Source organism: Leopardus geoffroyi, chromosome C1, assembly GCF_018350155.1.
Source record: "Leopardus geoffroyi isolate Oge1 chromosome C1, O.geoffroyi_Oge1_pat1.0, whole genome shotgun sequence".
In the NCBI taxonomy this organism is placed as follows: Eukaryota; Metazoa; Chordata; class Mammalia; order Carnivora; family Felidae; genus Leopardus; species Leopardus geoffroyi.
Genome location: NC_059328.1, coordinates 215,191,424 through 215,206,707, shown reverse-complemented (window position 1 = coordinate 215,206,707; position 15,284 = coordinate 215,191,424). Strand labels below are relative to the sequence as shown.

General features: G+C 55.5%; 1 protein-coding gene across 1 annotated transcript in view; it reads right to left on the bottom strand.

The window, feature by feature from the left end:
* INPP5D (inositol polyphosphate-5-phosphatase D) overlaps window positions 1–15,284 on the bottom strand; it is a 124,051-nt gene that overhangs the window by 66,314 nt on the left and 42,453 nt on the right. Inside the window, exons 3-4 of the mRNA XM_045481760.1 lie at window positions 3,717–3,867; window positions 1,017–1,188 (exon numbers count right to left, since the gene is read on the bottom strand). Coding sequence (XP_045337716.1) covers window positions 1,017–1,188; window positions 3,717–3,867 — 323 coding nt within the window. The remainder of the gene's footprint in view (window positions 1–1,016; window positions 1,189–3,716; window positions 3,868–15,284) is intronic.

The following is a 15,284-nucleotide window of genomic DNA, read 5'->3' as shown; positions in this document are numbered from 1 at the left end:
TTACCCCCTCGATATTCTTCGAGGGGGCCTTTTTCTCACAAAGAAACAAACAAAAAAACATATTTTTAAGATTCTGAATGCACGGAAGTCACCACGTACTAACTTATTAGCTCATTCAGCCCTACCTGGGCAGTCCTCCTCCGTGCCAGGCAATGTGCTGGGCACTGGGGCATCTTTCCCCTCAGAGAGCTCCCTCCTGTTAAGGCCACCCGCCCTGGCTGGTCTTGTACTCAGGGCCTGTGGTCTGTAAGACAACTCCCACCCCTCCCACGCGATACCCCCACTTGCCACCATCCAGCAGGGGAAGAGTTGGGCCTGCTAAGAGAGACACAGGAGGACACAGCGAGGAAGCTGCAGGGTCTCATCGACACGGACCCGTAGGAGCCAGTGTGGGCCTACATACGGGACAAGATCCCGGGAGCCTGGACTCAGACCAAGGAGATTCTAAAGAATTAGAATGACTGCATGTCCCACGGAGAAAGGAGAGGCGTGCGGTGTAGATCACAGCCCATACCATACACAGAGACACTGATCTGGCCGATGTACGGGTGACCAAGGTGGCCCCCTTGGAGCTGGGAAGGGCCACATGGCAGGTCCAGCCTGCAGTGAACCCTCTGTGGCCCATCGGACTCCATGGACCCCACGGCAGTCGCGATATATGTGATGGGGGAGGATGCCACATGCAGCTCACGGCGAGCCCCGGGCAGGGGATCACAGCATAGGCCCCTGACGTCTAGACCAGGCCTCTGTAGCGGAGGACCGCTCGTCAGTCCATAACCAGCTCCTGCCAGGCAGCCGGGCGTGGTGGGGACGGGGCACCGGGGCCGGGCCGCCCCGTGCCCGGGCAGCAGAGGGGTGACCTGGGCTCGCTCACATCTGCCATCGGGAGGCCGGAGGGCTGCACAGCCACCGGAACGAACGTCGGCACCCTCGGGAGTGACGCGGAGTGAGCTGCCTGGGGGCGGTGGCACGGGGGCGGGCCTCTGAGACGCGAGCCACGTGGTGGAGGGACTCACCCACTAGTGTCTATGCTCTGCAGTCGCTGAAACAATAGCTCGGAAAGGCTCGACCAGCTGACCTCGGTGGCTCTCGGATTCTCGCTGGAAGCAGGGGCCTCCTTGGCCTCACATGGCCCGGCAGGTAAAGGGATGTTTCTCGGTGGCAGCTCAGGAGGGGACAGGACACCTTCTACTCAAGAGAAGAGCAGGAACGCCATTTGGTCTGAGCACTCGCTTCTCTCAAGGTCACCCCCCACTACAGAGGGTCTCTGGCGTAGTGACCCCTCCCGTGTCGGGGAGGGGGGTCCAGGCCGCTGCGCCCAGTTACAGACCCCATCTGTGCCTGCATGGTCCCCTCTGTCTCTGCTCCCTGACTAGATGGGGGGCCTGCTGATGGCAGGGGCCCGGTCTTAGAAGTCTTTGGCCACGCGGCTAGGTTGGCCCGTTGAGGCGCTTAGCAAACACCCGCCAGCTGGGCGCCAGGCAGGGCTGCTGGCCTTGGACAGGTGGAGCCAGCAGCCTCAGCGGGAAGGCCAGCTTTCAGGGCTGAGGCAGGGGCCCTGGATGGGGCACAGGCCCAGTTCCCCAGACAGGAGGCGCAAGGGTGGGGAGCAAGCAGGCCCGGCTCCTCTCTCTCCCACCCCGGCCTCCCTTCCTCTGCTTTCCCTCCAGCTTCTGCAGTTCCTTCTCTCCCCACCATACCCTAGGAGACAAATAAAGAAAGCGAGGGCCTCCTTCACCCAGAGAACTGAAGTATAAAACAAACAACTTGAATTTGGCCTGGGAGAAAGGACTCCTGCACATTCACCCTCAGGGGAACTGCTCTCCTGTGCACAGCACAAATGGACGAGGGATCCGAGCCCCTTGGGTCCAAGACCTCCTGTCTGGGGCCTCCTCCCACACCGAATGGCCACACCAGGGCCCCCTGCCACAGGACTGCCCCGGGGACATTATCTTTAAAGGATGAGCTCGTCACACTCTCCGTGGCCTGGGGTTCTTGCGGTGATACGAGTGCGTTTTGAGCCCTGGGGGACTGGCAGCACCTTGAGACCTGAGCCAAATCAGACCCCTGGACCGGGCGGCGTGGCTGACTGTCACACTGCTTGGGTTCAAGCCCACAACTGCGCCTCCTTTGGGGAAGTGAAGCCAGCCGTCACGAGACTGGGTTTCTCTTCCCAGCTGCTAGTGAGGGTGCCGGGGTCTTTCTCCAGACGGCCATCGCCAGAAAGCCATCAGGTGTGCTGGGAGTGAGGACACCAGCGTGTGAAGGGCATTTCTGCAGGACGGCTTCTCAGCATCAAGGCCGAGGCCTTGGGGACAGCCGGGGGACATGTGGCCGTGGCATGGAGCAGGTGAGTGACCCTGGACTCACCGGGAACATGTCGTCTGGGGCTACTTCAGATGAGGGCACCTCTTACTCAGCGGAGGGAGGTGAGAAGGGACACGGGCTGCCTGGGCCTCGTCCCAGTCTCCACGGAGCTTCGGTCCTTTTCCAACACTCTGCCTGGCCCTCACCTCCTCCGCAGAGAACTCCGCTCCTCAGAGTTTATCCTCTGCTGAGGTGGTCTATGAACTGTGCAACCACTCAGAGTGGGTCCCCAGGAAGTCAGGAGGAAGATGGGCCCGTGGCCCACAAGCCAGGCCGTGGGAGTGGGGTGAAAAGGGCGCCCAGCACATGGCGGGCAGCAGCCTGCAGGGACAGGGTGGGAGCCAGCCCAGGGACCTCAGCATCTCTGGTCTAACCTGCCCCCTCTTAGGGGGGGGCAAGTCCAGGGGACCTGTTTCCAGGCCCTGGGACTTAGGAGGAACCCTGACCAGTTGAGGGGTTCAGTAACTTACCTCAGGTTTTCTTTTAGGAAGTGAACTTTTTTTCTTTTAAATGTTTATTTATTTATTTTGAGAGAGAGAGAGAGAGTGCGCGAGCAGGGGAGGGGCAGAGAGAGAGGGACTGAGAATCGCAAGCAGGCTCCACACTGTCAGTGCAGAGCCCAGTGTGGGGCTCGAACCCACAAACCATGAGATCATGACCTGAGCTGAAATCAAGAGTCGGACGCTTAACTGACTAAGCTGAACAGGCGCCCCAGAAAGCGAACTTTTGAGGCGAAAAGGGTGCCGTCCAGGTGGGGTTCTGTGCTGCAGGGTCCTCTGCCGGGCTCCTGTTTGACTGGTCTGTGGCCCTCCACGGTTTTAAGGGGAGGCCTGACTCTCACAGACTTTTCAGGGGCTCTACTGTGTTTTCCTTTTAGAGATGATGTAAAGAAACCCCTCTCTCACAGGCCTTCCAGTCAGTTGCAAGTATTTCCTCACCCATTCTCCTTACAGTGAAATGCAGCTAGTTACTTTGATAAGGATGGTAGCTGCATATATTGAGTGCTTACTGTGTGCTACATTCATTGACTCATTGGGTGACACCCTGACGGGTACATATTATTTTTACTGTCTCTTTAAGAGAAGTCTGTGGTTCAGAGAGGTTAAGTAGTTTGCCCAAGGTCACACAGCCATGAAGCTCGGGAACAGGAAGTTTGACCCAGGTCTGTCGGACCCCAGAGCTACCTTGCTAGCGTGTCCTTAGCCACCACGTCACCCTCTCTCCCTCAGATAATCAGACTCACTTAATCTACAGGGCCTTGTAGTGAAAGAAACATCCCGGGGCTTCTCCCCCCATCGTGCTTAGAGGGTCCCTGTTCCCCTTCTGCCTTCCCTTCCACCCCTTCCTACCTGTGTCCTCCTCTGGCTCATCACCTGCGTCCTCCTCCTCCAGGGGCACCGGATACTGCAGGTGGGTGACCAGCCCCATGTTTTCTTTCTTGTAAAACTCGATGAGCTGGTCCAGCTTGGTGAAGAACCTCATGGGGACACCTTCGGACGCCTGAGGACAGAACCCCAAACAGAAACACATTTGAACTGGCTGGGACATCACCTAACCACAAAGGCCACCTGTAGCAGAGACCAACAAGGCCGAGGGAGTGACCTCGATCCAGAAAAAGCCCTGGGCTCCCACGCAGTGTCTGTCCGCCACGCCCACACCCTCACATCCTGGAGCCAGCAGCCCCAAGAACCAGTCTGCAAAAGGCACAAATAGGACAGTTTTAAAGATTCTTTTTCTTTGTTTGTTTTTTTTTTTTTCACTTTTATTTTAAAAAGCATTTGGTTATACAAGGAATACATTTTCATTATGGCAAAATTAGAAAATACAGACTTTTTTAAAAAAAGAACTCACCTGTAGTCCCAAACCCCAAGAGACCTACTTCTTTTTAATTTAATTTAATTTTTTTTTTTTTTTTTTTTGAGAGAGAGAAAGACAGAGTGTGAGTGAGGGAGGGGCAGAGAGAGAGGGAGACACAGAATCTGAAGCAGGCTCCGGGCTCCTAGCTGTCAGCACAGAGCCCAATGTGGGGCTCAAACCCACAAACCATGAGATCATGACCTGAGCCAAAGTCGGATGCTCAACCAACTGAGATGTCCAGGCACCCTAGAGCTACTTTTAATACATGGGAATAAGTTTTTCTAGACTGTGTGTATATGTGTGTTCTGTTGGGGAATTATTTTTATTTCCTCTCACCACCCCCACCCCCCGCCCAAGATAATTTATCTTTAAACACAAGGCAATCTATTCTGGCAATTGTTTTGCTTTAATTTTAATATTTTCATTTGCTAAGATTCTGTTTTATCAAAACTCAGAAAAATGGTGAGGCAGCACAGTATTTTTCCCTGATTTATATCTCTGTTGCTGATGACAGAGGAGCCAGCAGGTGATTCTGCAGTGTTGTTCAAATGCCCTGGGGCCAGGTCTCCTTCCTCTTGCTTTTACAGTGGCTCCAGCAAAAAATTCAAGGTGGGCCTTGGGCAGCCAGCATTGCTAATGGCGGCTCCACCCACTGAGGCCCCGCCCATACCAAGAAGCTACCAGAGGGCAGGGCTGGATGTGAGAACCGCAATGAGACTCACCTTCTCTTGAATGCAGTACCCTACCCTCCTAACCCACCGTGTCCCCAAGTCCTGTCCGCCCTTCCTGTCCAGTACCTTGCCTGCCTCTCCTCGTGCTCCCTGTCTCAAGGAATGGCAGCATCATGCCCCCACTGGCGTAGCCAAAAACCCAGAGGCATCTTGGACTTCTCCCTCCCTCTGGCACAGAGGGCAAACGTGGACAGTGTGAGGCCGGGTGTTCCGGATCCAGCCAAGAAGCGGTTGAGTGGGGTTGCTGCCCTGGGTGGAGGAGGGAGATGTAGCCGGGCTCTGGGGAGGAGCAGTGAGCCTGGTGCAGCTGGACAGGGGAAAGGGACCAGGCTGTTGGTGGGCACAGGGATGATACAAAAGGACGCCCCTTTCTGGGCGGGGCTTCCCTGGAGTCAGAGCACAGCCATCTGGGTCCTAACACTAAGTTCACCTGCGTTTTCATAACACCCATCTTGTCCACGGCAGTCATGTAATTTTATTTATTTATTTTCAAAATGTTTATTTATTTATACTGGCAGAGAGTGCACACAAGCAGGGGAGGGGCATAGAGAGAGGGAAAGAGAGAATCTCAAGCAGGCTCCATGCTGTCAGCGCAGTGCCTGATGTCGGGCTGGATCTCATGAACCGTGAAATCGTGACCTGAGATGAAATCAAGAATCGGGTGCTTAACCGACTGTACCGCCCAGGCGCCCGCTGGCAGTCATGGAATTTTACAATAAGCTGAGAAGGTGCCATCACTGGAGTTTGAAACCAGAGGTCCAAATGCTGCCCTGGGGGCTGCCAGCAGCCTTCTTGCTGAAGGGGCTGGGACTGACCACAGGTGGGAAGGAAGGCCAACAGGACAATAGGGTGGGGGATGGAAAGCCTGCCAGGTGGGCGAACGCAGGGGGTCTGGCTTAGTGTGGCCGGACCGTCCTGACTTGCCCACCTCCAAGTCAGGTACCCATTACTCCAGCATGGTTGGGACTGACGTGGGAGGCTGGGGGTGGCTGCTTGGTCTGGAGGTCTTCACGAAGGGCTACAGGTAAGTGGGATTGGGATAGCAAACAAAGCAGCATGATCCAGACCGGGACAGACCCAGACCTCTGGGAACATACCAGGACTCAGACCTGTCCCTGAGGCCCTGCTCCTGGTGGTTAACCCCATGCTGTAGTGAGGATGCATTTGCCTTCAACAAGAATCCACCCGACTTTCACCTCGGCTCTCCACGTGGCCTCTCTGTCTCTCCAAGTGTATTCGTTTGTGCATTTGCACCAGATGCGTGCAAATCTGTACGTGAGGCTATGTGTGTGTGACTGTGCTGTTTAAGCCAGTTAGTAAATTCATAGTTTAACAAAGGGTTTTTTTTAAAGATCATTTTCAATAAATTCCCTATCGTCACAAAGCCCCATGTTAAGCAATCTCTTTCAAACATTATGGAACCAGAAATCTCTGAGCAGCAGACCTTCTCAAAAGCAACAAGAATAGGTTCAAAACCAAAAATGAGCAGAATAACAACAATAATCTGACATGATGCAAAATCGATGAACTCACTTCCATTAAAGCAGCCGTGGTGAGTGTCACCTTGCCAAAGAATTTGCAGCGAATGGACGACAAGCTTTTAGGCGTATGGAACAAGGATATGAAACCACCGAAGAAAGCCAAAGGGAAACGGCTCATATGTCAGTGTGGAAGAGGGTTCTCTGCCAGGAATGTGTGTCTGAGGGGGGCACGCTGGAGGTGGGACTTAAGAGGCATCGATGCTAAGACACACGTTGTTACGCACAGCCCTAAAAAGGCTAACGCGTAAACTAGGATCTGCCATTAAGCATGGACACGTTTTATTTCAGAAATGTTCAATGTGAGAAAATAAGCGTCTTAGAACTGATGAAATAGTGTCTTAAGCATGCAGAGGAACAGGGCCCCCTAACATGAATCTAATCCCTACAGATCCCGTGAGGCAGGAGGCAGGCGGGAGGACCAGGCAGCCAGAAGCGGATGCAGAGTGCTGTTGGCAGGAGAGACATGCCGGACCCTTCCTGTGTTTGGACGGTTCACGGAGGCCAGGGAGCCAGGGCCTGGCAAACCCAGGAAGGTAGATGGTGAAGGTTGAGCCCAGGCCTCAAGGACTGTCTTCGGGGACGGGTGCGCAAGCCAGTGAATGGTCACTGAAAGGCACTGCTTCCTGGGGGGAGGGGATGCCTTCCTGCACCTCCCCCACCACTCCTGAGAGGGAAGCACCCAGGAAAGGCATGGGGCGCTCGCCAGGGGGCAGGTCTACACGCAGCAGATCCCACGCGGAGTGAAGACACGCTGTGCACGTGTGGGTCAACAGGGAGCACAGACGGGGAGGAAACGTGGATGGCAGGATGCCAATTAGGCCAAAGTCAGGGTCTCTCCGGAGGAGGAACTGTTCTCATCAGTATTTGCTCTTGGCACTAAGATTTGAAGGGGTTCGCAGAGACTCCTGGAATAACTTATGTTCAAAGCACATTCTAGAACAGCAACAGGAAGAGAAAAAGGTCAGGGTGCCCAGGATTATATAAGCTCCTGAGCTGGCCCAGGCTGAGGGTGGGGTGCAGGGGTGAGGAGTGCAGCGCAGACAGGAGGTGGGCGTCCCCACCTGGCAGGCACAGAAAGGAGCAGCCCAGCTGTGGCCTTCCTGCTCCTCAGCCGGACCTAGAAAGGCTCTCCACTCAGGTAGGGTGGCCAAGAGGGTGGGGTGGTGTGGCCAGCAAGGGGATGGGGCTGCTCAGAGGAGAGCCAGACTTGGGGGCCACCTAGCAAACACTGTCAAGTCAATGACAGGAGCAGGGAGTCAGCTGTCGGGGCTTCCAGGTGAACAGGGCGCTGACCATGGGCCAGCAGGAACACTGAGGTCCCTCGGGGACAGGGGCCAGGTCACGTTCATATCCACGTTACCACGTACCCTGTGGACAGGGGCCAGGTCTGGGGGCCCTGACAGTGGGAGGTCCCAGCAACTAGTGGCTGGATGGACTTGCTCTGGTGGAGTCGGGGTAGGAGCCGGGTATCTGGAGCCAGGAGAGATGGTCAGAGAGGACCCGATGTGGGTCCGGGGCAGGGGATGCGAAGCAACGGGGTGGGGCGGTGTTGGCAGTGGGGAGGTCCCCCCTCTCACCACCCAGGACCACAGCCCTCCCTCAAAAGCGCTGCCTTTCCAACAACTTGCACCTACAAATGCTGACAAGAAGTCTGTTGTATGTATCACTCAGGTCCTGGCAGGAGCCGGATGTCACGTGACATCAGGGCCTTGGGGGAGAATTTAGTGGATGGGGGTGCAGGGATACCAATGAGAGGGGCACAGCCTTCCGGAGGCGGCAACAGGGGAGCAGCTGCCGCCCTGTGGCACCACCCACGAAGGGGGGCAGGTGTAGGAGCCCCAAGAGGGCCGTCCGGCAGGAGCTGCGGCCCTCTGTGGCCAGGACAGGCCGTCCTGCACCCTCACGTGGCTGTGCCTCCCCTCCACCAGCTGGAAACCGGCGCTGGGGAGGGAGCGAAGGTGGGCTCTACCGGAAGAGCCTCGGCACATGTAGGCGGTGCTGGCTGGGCCCCCAGGGAAGCAGTGGGAAGGCAGCGCTCGCAGGGCAGAGGGAACCGGCCGCGCTTTCGGGGAAGGGGGGCTGCCCTCCATCCTTGACTGTTGGGGCCTCCAGACTTTGTTCCGCATTCCGCAGCCACGGCCTTCCTGAGGAGATTTACCGAGTCATTTTGAAACAGAGAAACCCTGAAGCCCCACGTGGTTATAGACCCTCCCCAGGGTACTGCCAATGGATGGCCGGCTTTGCGCTCTGTGGCGACTCCCCTGCCACCAGGAGTGAGTTCCTTCTCTCTTCGGCAGACACCTAGAGCACATACCAGCTCGACTTTGAAAATGCAAAGAGCGAAGCGTCTCCCGTGCTAGGCCAGCCTGTCAACTTACGGCGTGTGGGCACAGAGCAGACAGGCGCCTCTCGGGATTTGGGGGATCGACAGAACGGACGTGAATTTACGTTCATCACCAAAAGTCACACGGGAAAAAATCTGGTAGGGGGTAGTTCAGATGGTGAAACAAAACACCGGTCTCTTCTGTCTCCGTTATAATCTCGTCTCTGGAATGTTCTAGGCACTTTCCAGCACTAGCCTTTCCACAAAGCCCTCGTCCCCACACCCAGCGATGCCTGCCTCCCCACGAGTTTCTAAGTCCTAGAAGGAAAGGGACCCTGCTTGGCTCAGCCTCAAACAGTCCCTGAAGCCCCTTCAAGGGTAATGACCCGCCCCACCTCTGTTTGGGGAGATGTGCTCATGGCATAAAACAGGCCTCGCGTTTGACAAGTTGCAGAAGGAAACAGAGGTGCGGGTTGCCAGGCTGGGCCTTGCAGGGAAAGGCCTCTTCCCCCTCCATCTGGCCCCTGAGCTCACCCAGGTACAGTGCTCCTGGGGAAGGTACAGCAAGGGAAGAGGGCCAGCCCCAGCGCCAGGGCTCAGGAAGAGACCACCACCAGGGTCTTTGCGACAAAGGGCAGCTGTATATCCAGTCTGCTGGAGACTCAGGGCTGTGCACTCTGAGAAACGTGGTATGTCCAGAAATAACTGCGAATTTCAGACACCCTCCGGAGGAAGGGCGAGCAGGGCAGGGAGGCCAGAGCGCTGGATGGGCTAAACTTTCCCAGGGGGTAACTTTAACTTCAGCACTGTCTGGGATCTCCAAATGGGGAACCGAAAGAGCTCTAACACACAGGAGGAAGCCAGCGCAGGGAGCAGAGTGGGATCCGACAGGGGAGCCAGGAAGCCACTGCTGTAAGGCGCCCCCTCCTCAAGCTTCCGCCAATTGACAAGCATATACAATCGCTTTAAATTAACAAGCATATGCAGTCACCGTGCAGAGGACGAGAAAGAACTATGGAGCGGGGGAAGAAGCCCCAGACCGTGTTCGTTATCCCACTACAGCAAAGCATTTCATTTAAGTTCAGGGAGAAAGTCACTGGAGGTTCCTGAGCAGGTGACGATACCGTTTGTGAAGAAGGGGCCGGGAGGGCTGTGGGGAGGCCGGTGTCACTGTTGTCCCCATTTTCCCTTGGAGGCTGGAGAGGCGTTGGAGGCCTCAGAGGGGCAGTGGGGGCAGGGCTGGATTCAGCCCAGGCCTCGTGGCCCCCCAGACCCGGGGCTCCCACACATCCCCTGAGGCACCGTGCCAATGGAGCAGAGGGAGGGGTAACGTCCAGGCCCAGCCTCCGTTTCTGGGGCATCACCTCCTGACCTCTGAGGCCCAGCAGTGTTTTGTCTACTCAGAGAGGAGCTCAGCAGGGGCTGGACACCGCTGTCCCCTCTGCTGCCAGCTGCAGCTGGGACCCACCTCCCTTTGGCCACCGCCTCTGCCTCCCCTCTGTTTTCTCTCCTTGGCTCCCTTCTGCCCTCGGGGTTGTTCTCAATCCTTTACAACCTTCTGTCTCTCAAAACCTCTTCCTAAGAATTGCAGACCCCAACTTGGGTGAAGAAGGAGGAAGCAGAGAGACCTTTGGGGCTTTGCAGAGTTTGGATTTTGTTCTAAAATTGATTTGGAGCCACTAAAGACATTTAAAAGCGTGTGCGTGTGTACTTGATCAGATTCACATTTTTGAAAATGTCAGTTTGGCTAGTTAGTGTAGGGCAGGATAGAGTCTGCGGGGCGGGGAGCCTAGCAGCCCCACTCTGGTGCTTAAACGGGGGAGGTGTGGTGGAGGGCCAGGGGCCAGGATAGAGCCAGAGCTGTGCCCGGAGCAGCCAGGGAGGGGTCGGTGAGGGACAAGGGGCCAGGAAGGACGCTCCAGATCTCTGGTTTCAGTGACTCGGTTGATGTCAGTGTCCCTTAATGAGGAAAAAAGGAGGGGATAGTCCTGTTTGGGAAGAGCTTTGGAGGCCAACTTCAGATCTAGAAATCCCTCTTCAACTATATGGCCTAGGAGGGACCCCAGGATGTGTCTCCTTAAAAACCAATCAGCCCTCGGGGCGCCTGGGTGGCGCAGTCGGTTAAGCGACCGACTTCAGCCAGGTCACGATCTCGCGGTCCGTGAGTTTGAGCCCCGCGTCAGGCTCTGGGCTGATGGCTCAGAGCCTGGAGCCTGTTTCCGATTCTGTGTCTCCCTCTCTCTCTGCCCCTCCCCCGTTCATGCTCTGTCTCTCTCTGTCCCAAAAATAAATAAACGTTGGAAAAAAAAAAAAAAAATTAAAAAAAAAAAAAAAAAAAACAGTCAGCCCTGCCCTTCCCTCCCTCCCCTTTTCTTCTTCTCTTTAAATTTTTTTTAATGCTTATTTATTTTTGAGAGAGAGAGAGAGAGACAGAGCGTGAGCAGAGAATGGGCAGAGAGAGAGGGAGACACAGAACCCGAAGCAGGCTCCAGGCTCCGAGCTGTCAGCACAGAGCCCGACACGGGGCTTGAACCCACAAACCGCGAGATCATGACCTGAGCTGAAGTCGGAGGCTTAACCCACTGAGCCACCCAGGTGCCCCTTTTCTTCTCTTTAAGACATAATCATCAGAGGGCACTTGGGTGGCTCAGTGGGTTAAGCGTCTGACTCATGATCTCATAGTTCGTGAGTTTGAGCCCCACATCGGGCTCTGTGCTGACAGTGTAGAGCCTGTTTGGGGATTCTCTCTCTCTCTCTCTCTCTCTCTCTCTCTCTCCCCCCCCCCCCCCCGTTCCTCCTCTACTTGTGTTCTCTCTCTCACTCAAAATAAATAAAGAAACTTAAAATAAACCATATTGATGGCTTTGCTTCCTTTCCCTGCTCTCCCTTTCAAGGGGCCAGGGCTAGCAGGGCTTTGGGGCCTGGGGCCAAGGAGGTGATCAGCAGGCAGAAGACACAGGTGGGGCAACCGTAGAAGGAAGTCTGACGGGGGCCCAGGGGCACAGAGCAGGAGACTGGCTACGCACGGGGAAACGGACAAAGGGCGAGAAATACAGAGACAGGGGAGCGGGGCTTCTCACTGTCAAAGGAGTCAGGCTAGAATGAACTCCGTAGTGTCGTGTTGGACGGGGACGTATCAGGGTGAACTCCGGGCGAGTTCACCTGTTTACAGGTAAACACTGATGCCCGTGTGAGCGTGCATGTGTACCCACACGCGTCCCAGCTCTGTCTGCTGACGCAGCCTGGAGGCAACGACAGATGCCGCAGTTGCAGTCAGTAAACCCGGAGCTTAGGTCTCGGTCGCTAAACACCACTCAGCGCTAAAAAGAGCCGGGCTCCCGGGAGAGAAGGCCGATTCCAGGGCCCGGCAGGAAGCGTTTGCGATTGACCTGGGGCATCCGTTGTCCCAGAAAATAAGGAAATGCTCAGAAAACAAAGAGGATTATCTGAGCTCCGTTTGAGCAGCAAAACGAATACTAACAATAATTATAATTCATGGAATAAACGCGCACTTGGTGAGTCTATTCTGATGGAAACAAATGAGACGGAGAACGCTCTTCCTCACAGGAGAATGCCAATTAATAACTGCTGAAGGAATGATGGAAATCGTCACTGTTTGCCAACCACCACAGTAACAGGAGATTCAGGCAAGCACGCACAGACGCTAAACATGCTGACGCCAGCCGGGAGCGTCTGGAGAGGAATGGGGCCCAAAATGTACCCTCCTAACATAGTGAGTAATTTTAAAGGCAAAGAGAGTAACTTTGTGTGGCGCCTGAGTGGCTCAGTCCATAACACTGCCTACGCTTCATCTCCGCTCAGGTCGTGATCCCACGGTTCCTGGGATCGAGCCCCGTGTCGGGCTCTGTGCTGATGGTGTGGAGCCTGCTTGGGACTCTCTCTCTCTCTCTCTCTCTCTCTCTCTCTCTCTCTCTCTCTTTCTCTCTCCCTCTGTCTCTGCCCCTCCTCGGCGTTCTCTGTCTCTCTCTCAGTCTCTCAAAATAAAGAAATAAACTTTAAAAAATAAATAAATAAAGGGAAGGATGGTAACTTTACAATGTATCTTAAGATTAATTTATCTTGGGGCGCCTGGGTGGCGCAGTCGGTTAAGCGTCCGACTTCAGCCAGGTGACGATCTCGCGGTCCGTGAGTTCGAGCCCCGCGTCAGGCTCTGGGCTGATGGCTCAGAGCCTGGAGCCTGTTTCCGATTCTGTGTCTCCCTCTCTCTCTGCCCCTCCCCCGTTCATGCTCTGTCTCTCTCTGTCCCAAAAATAAATAAACGTTGAAAAAAAAAAAATTAAAAAAAAAAAAAAAAAGATTAATTTATCTTACTCTGCACCTCGGTCACATGTAAACGCTTTTTTGAGCTGTACGCAGTAATTAAATAGTTTTTAAAATCTGTTTTTGTAACCTAGCCCATTTGACACACACACGTGCACACAAGCAGACACACACAGAGGAGAGGGGTTTACAAGGCATCTTGTCTAAGAGTGCCAGATTTTGAAAAAGTTGGATGAAAACGTTTCTGGAGGCTTGTGTACAAAAACTACATCTTGGAAACATCTTTGACGCTCAGAACTGTAATAATACTAACATACTAAGAATGGAAAGACAACCGTAGGGGGTCACACGGCGCGCGCGGACAGAGGCAGGGGCAGGGACCCTGGTGACCTCGGGGTACCCAAAGGGCAGCACAAACTTCTCCAAGGGTCTCCCCTGCCACAGCCCCTCACAAGCGGGAGCGGATGAAGGAGAAAGGGACAATGCTCGGTGCCGGTGGAGGGCACATTGAGGGGTCTTCGAGGGTCTCAGAACTATTTGTGGGACCTTTCAGAGGCGCCACTTTCTGGCAGTCAGGCTGCAAGAAGCTGGAGCCGCCAAGTTTTATTTTTTTAATTTTTGTTAACGTTTACTTATTTTTGAGAGAGAGAGAGAGAGAGAGAGAGAGGCACTCAGAATCTGAAACAGGCTCCAGGCTCTGAGCTGTCAGCACAGAGCCCGATGTGGGGCTTGAACCCACAGACCCGAACCCACGGAACCGTGAGATCACGACCGGAGCCAAAGTCCTCTGCTTAACTGACTGAGCCACCCAGGCGCCCCTGGAGCTGCCGTGTTTTGTAAACAGCCTGGTGTTGTGAGTTCAAGGGGCTTGGCGGGTGGGAGCTGTGGGAGCACTTGGAGGGGAACAAGGACTCTCCAGGTGCAGGGGACAGGTTCTACGCCACCTTTCCTCGTTTAGGAGCCGTGAACAGTCCAGGCGTTGGCCACGGGAGACAGAAGATAAGTTCGTGGTAGCAAGAACACCGTTGCCTGCTGTCGTCCTATGCCAGGGGCAGGGGAGGGATCCCTCTCAGGGATCTCCTGGAACCTCTCTGGGGTGACGACCCCACCCTCCCCAAAGGGAAGAAACCGAAACCGGGCCAGGTATGTTAGGTATGTTGTCTAATTTACAGTATACCTAATATCACAGGTGGGTGCCGTTGCCCCATTTGACAGCTGAGAAAACAGACTCAGAGTGGGTAAGCCACTTGTATGGGTGACGCTGTTGGAAGAACGGCACCCAAGGGAAAGTTTCAAGACAAGAGAGAGGAGGGGGGAGGTGTCACGGACTTTCTAGCTAGACAGGAAGGAGGAGAGCAGACACAGGGAGCTGCCAACTCGGGGTGGGACCAGGTGGCTGGAGATCCTCTGGCACACTTCAGCCCCCAGCGGCGCAATGGGCGGGCTGGGTGGTATGAAACCCCGCGGGTGGGAGAAGCTCATATCCTGGGTGGCAGCGGGCCTGCCCTCCGAGCTGTGGTGGGCGGCGATGGGGGTGGGGGTGGGCGATGTAACCCGTGGGCACGGTTCTGTCTCCGATGGACCTGCCCCGTGGCAGGCCTCCCCCCCGCCCCCCCACCCCGATCACATGTCTGAAGGTGCCGAAAGCATGAAAGCCAACACGAGGCTGGTTCGGTCTCACATGTGGCAGCTCTGTGAGGAGGCAAGAAGCGAAAAGGAAGAAAAGGGCGGACGGCCAAGCCTGCCCCAGCCCCACCCACCAGCTGCAGCCAGCAGGGCGCACGGCTCCCAGCTCACGCCGTGCTCACCCCCAGCTCCCAGGTGGGCACCAGGCTGCCCACTGGGTCCGGGGAGCCCGGAACTGCATGGGGTGGGGGGCTCTGTCTCACTCCCGGCCATCAAGCTGGGGTCTCCCATCTCCCTTGTTCTAACCTGTCCCCACTTCCTGAAGCTGGGTTCTTTGGCTTTCCTCTTGCCTTGTCTTGGGCAGACTTCCCAGAACGACTTGGCATGAGTTCTGCTCCCTGCCAGTCTGCACTTACTTCTAAATCCACATCCCTCCCCGGTGCCCCGAGCCAACATCTCCATTTCTCAACCCATGCCCCTTCCTCAGGCTGGGAACCCTCCGCCTCTCGGTTCCCGGCTCCCGCTTCTGTAGCAGCCAGCCCCCTCCCAGACTGCCCC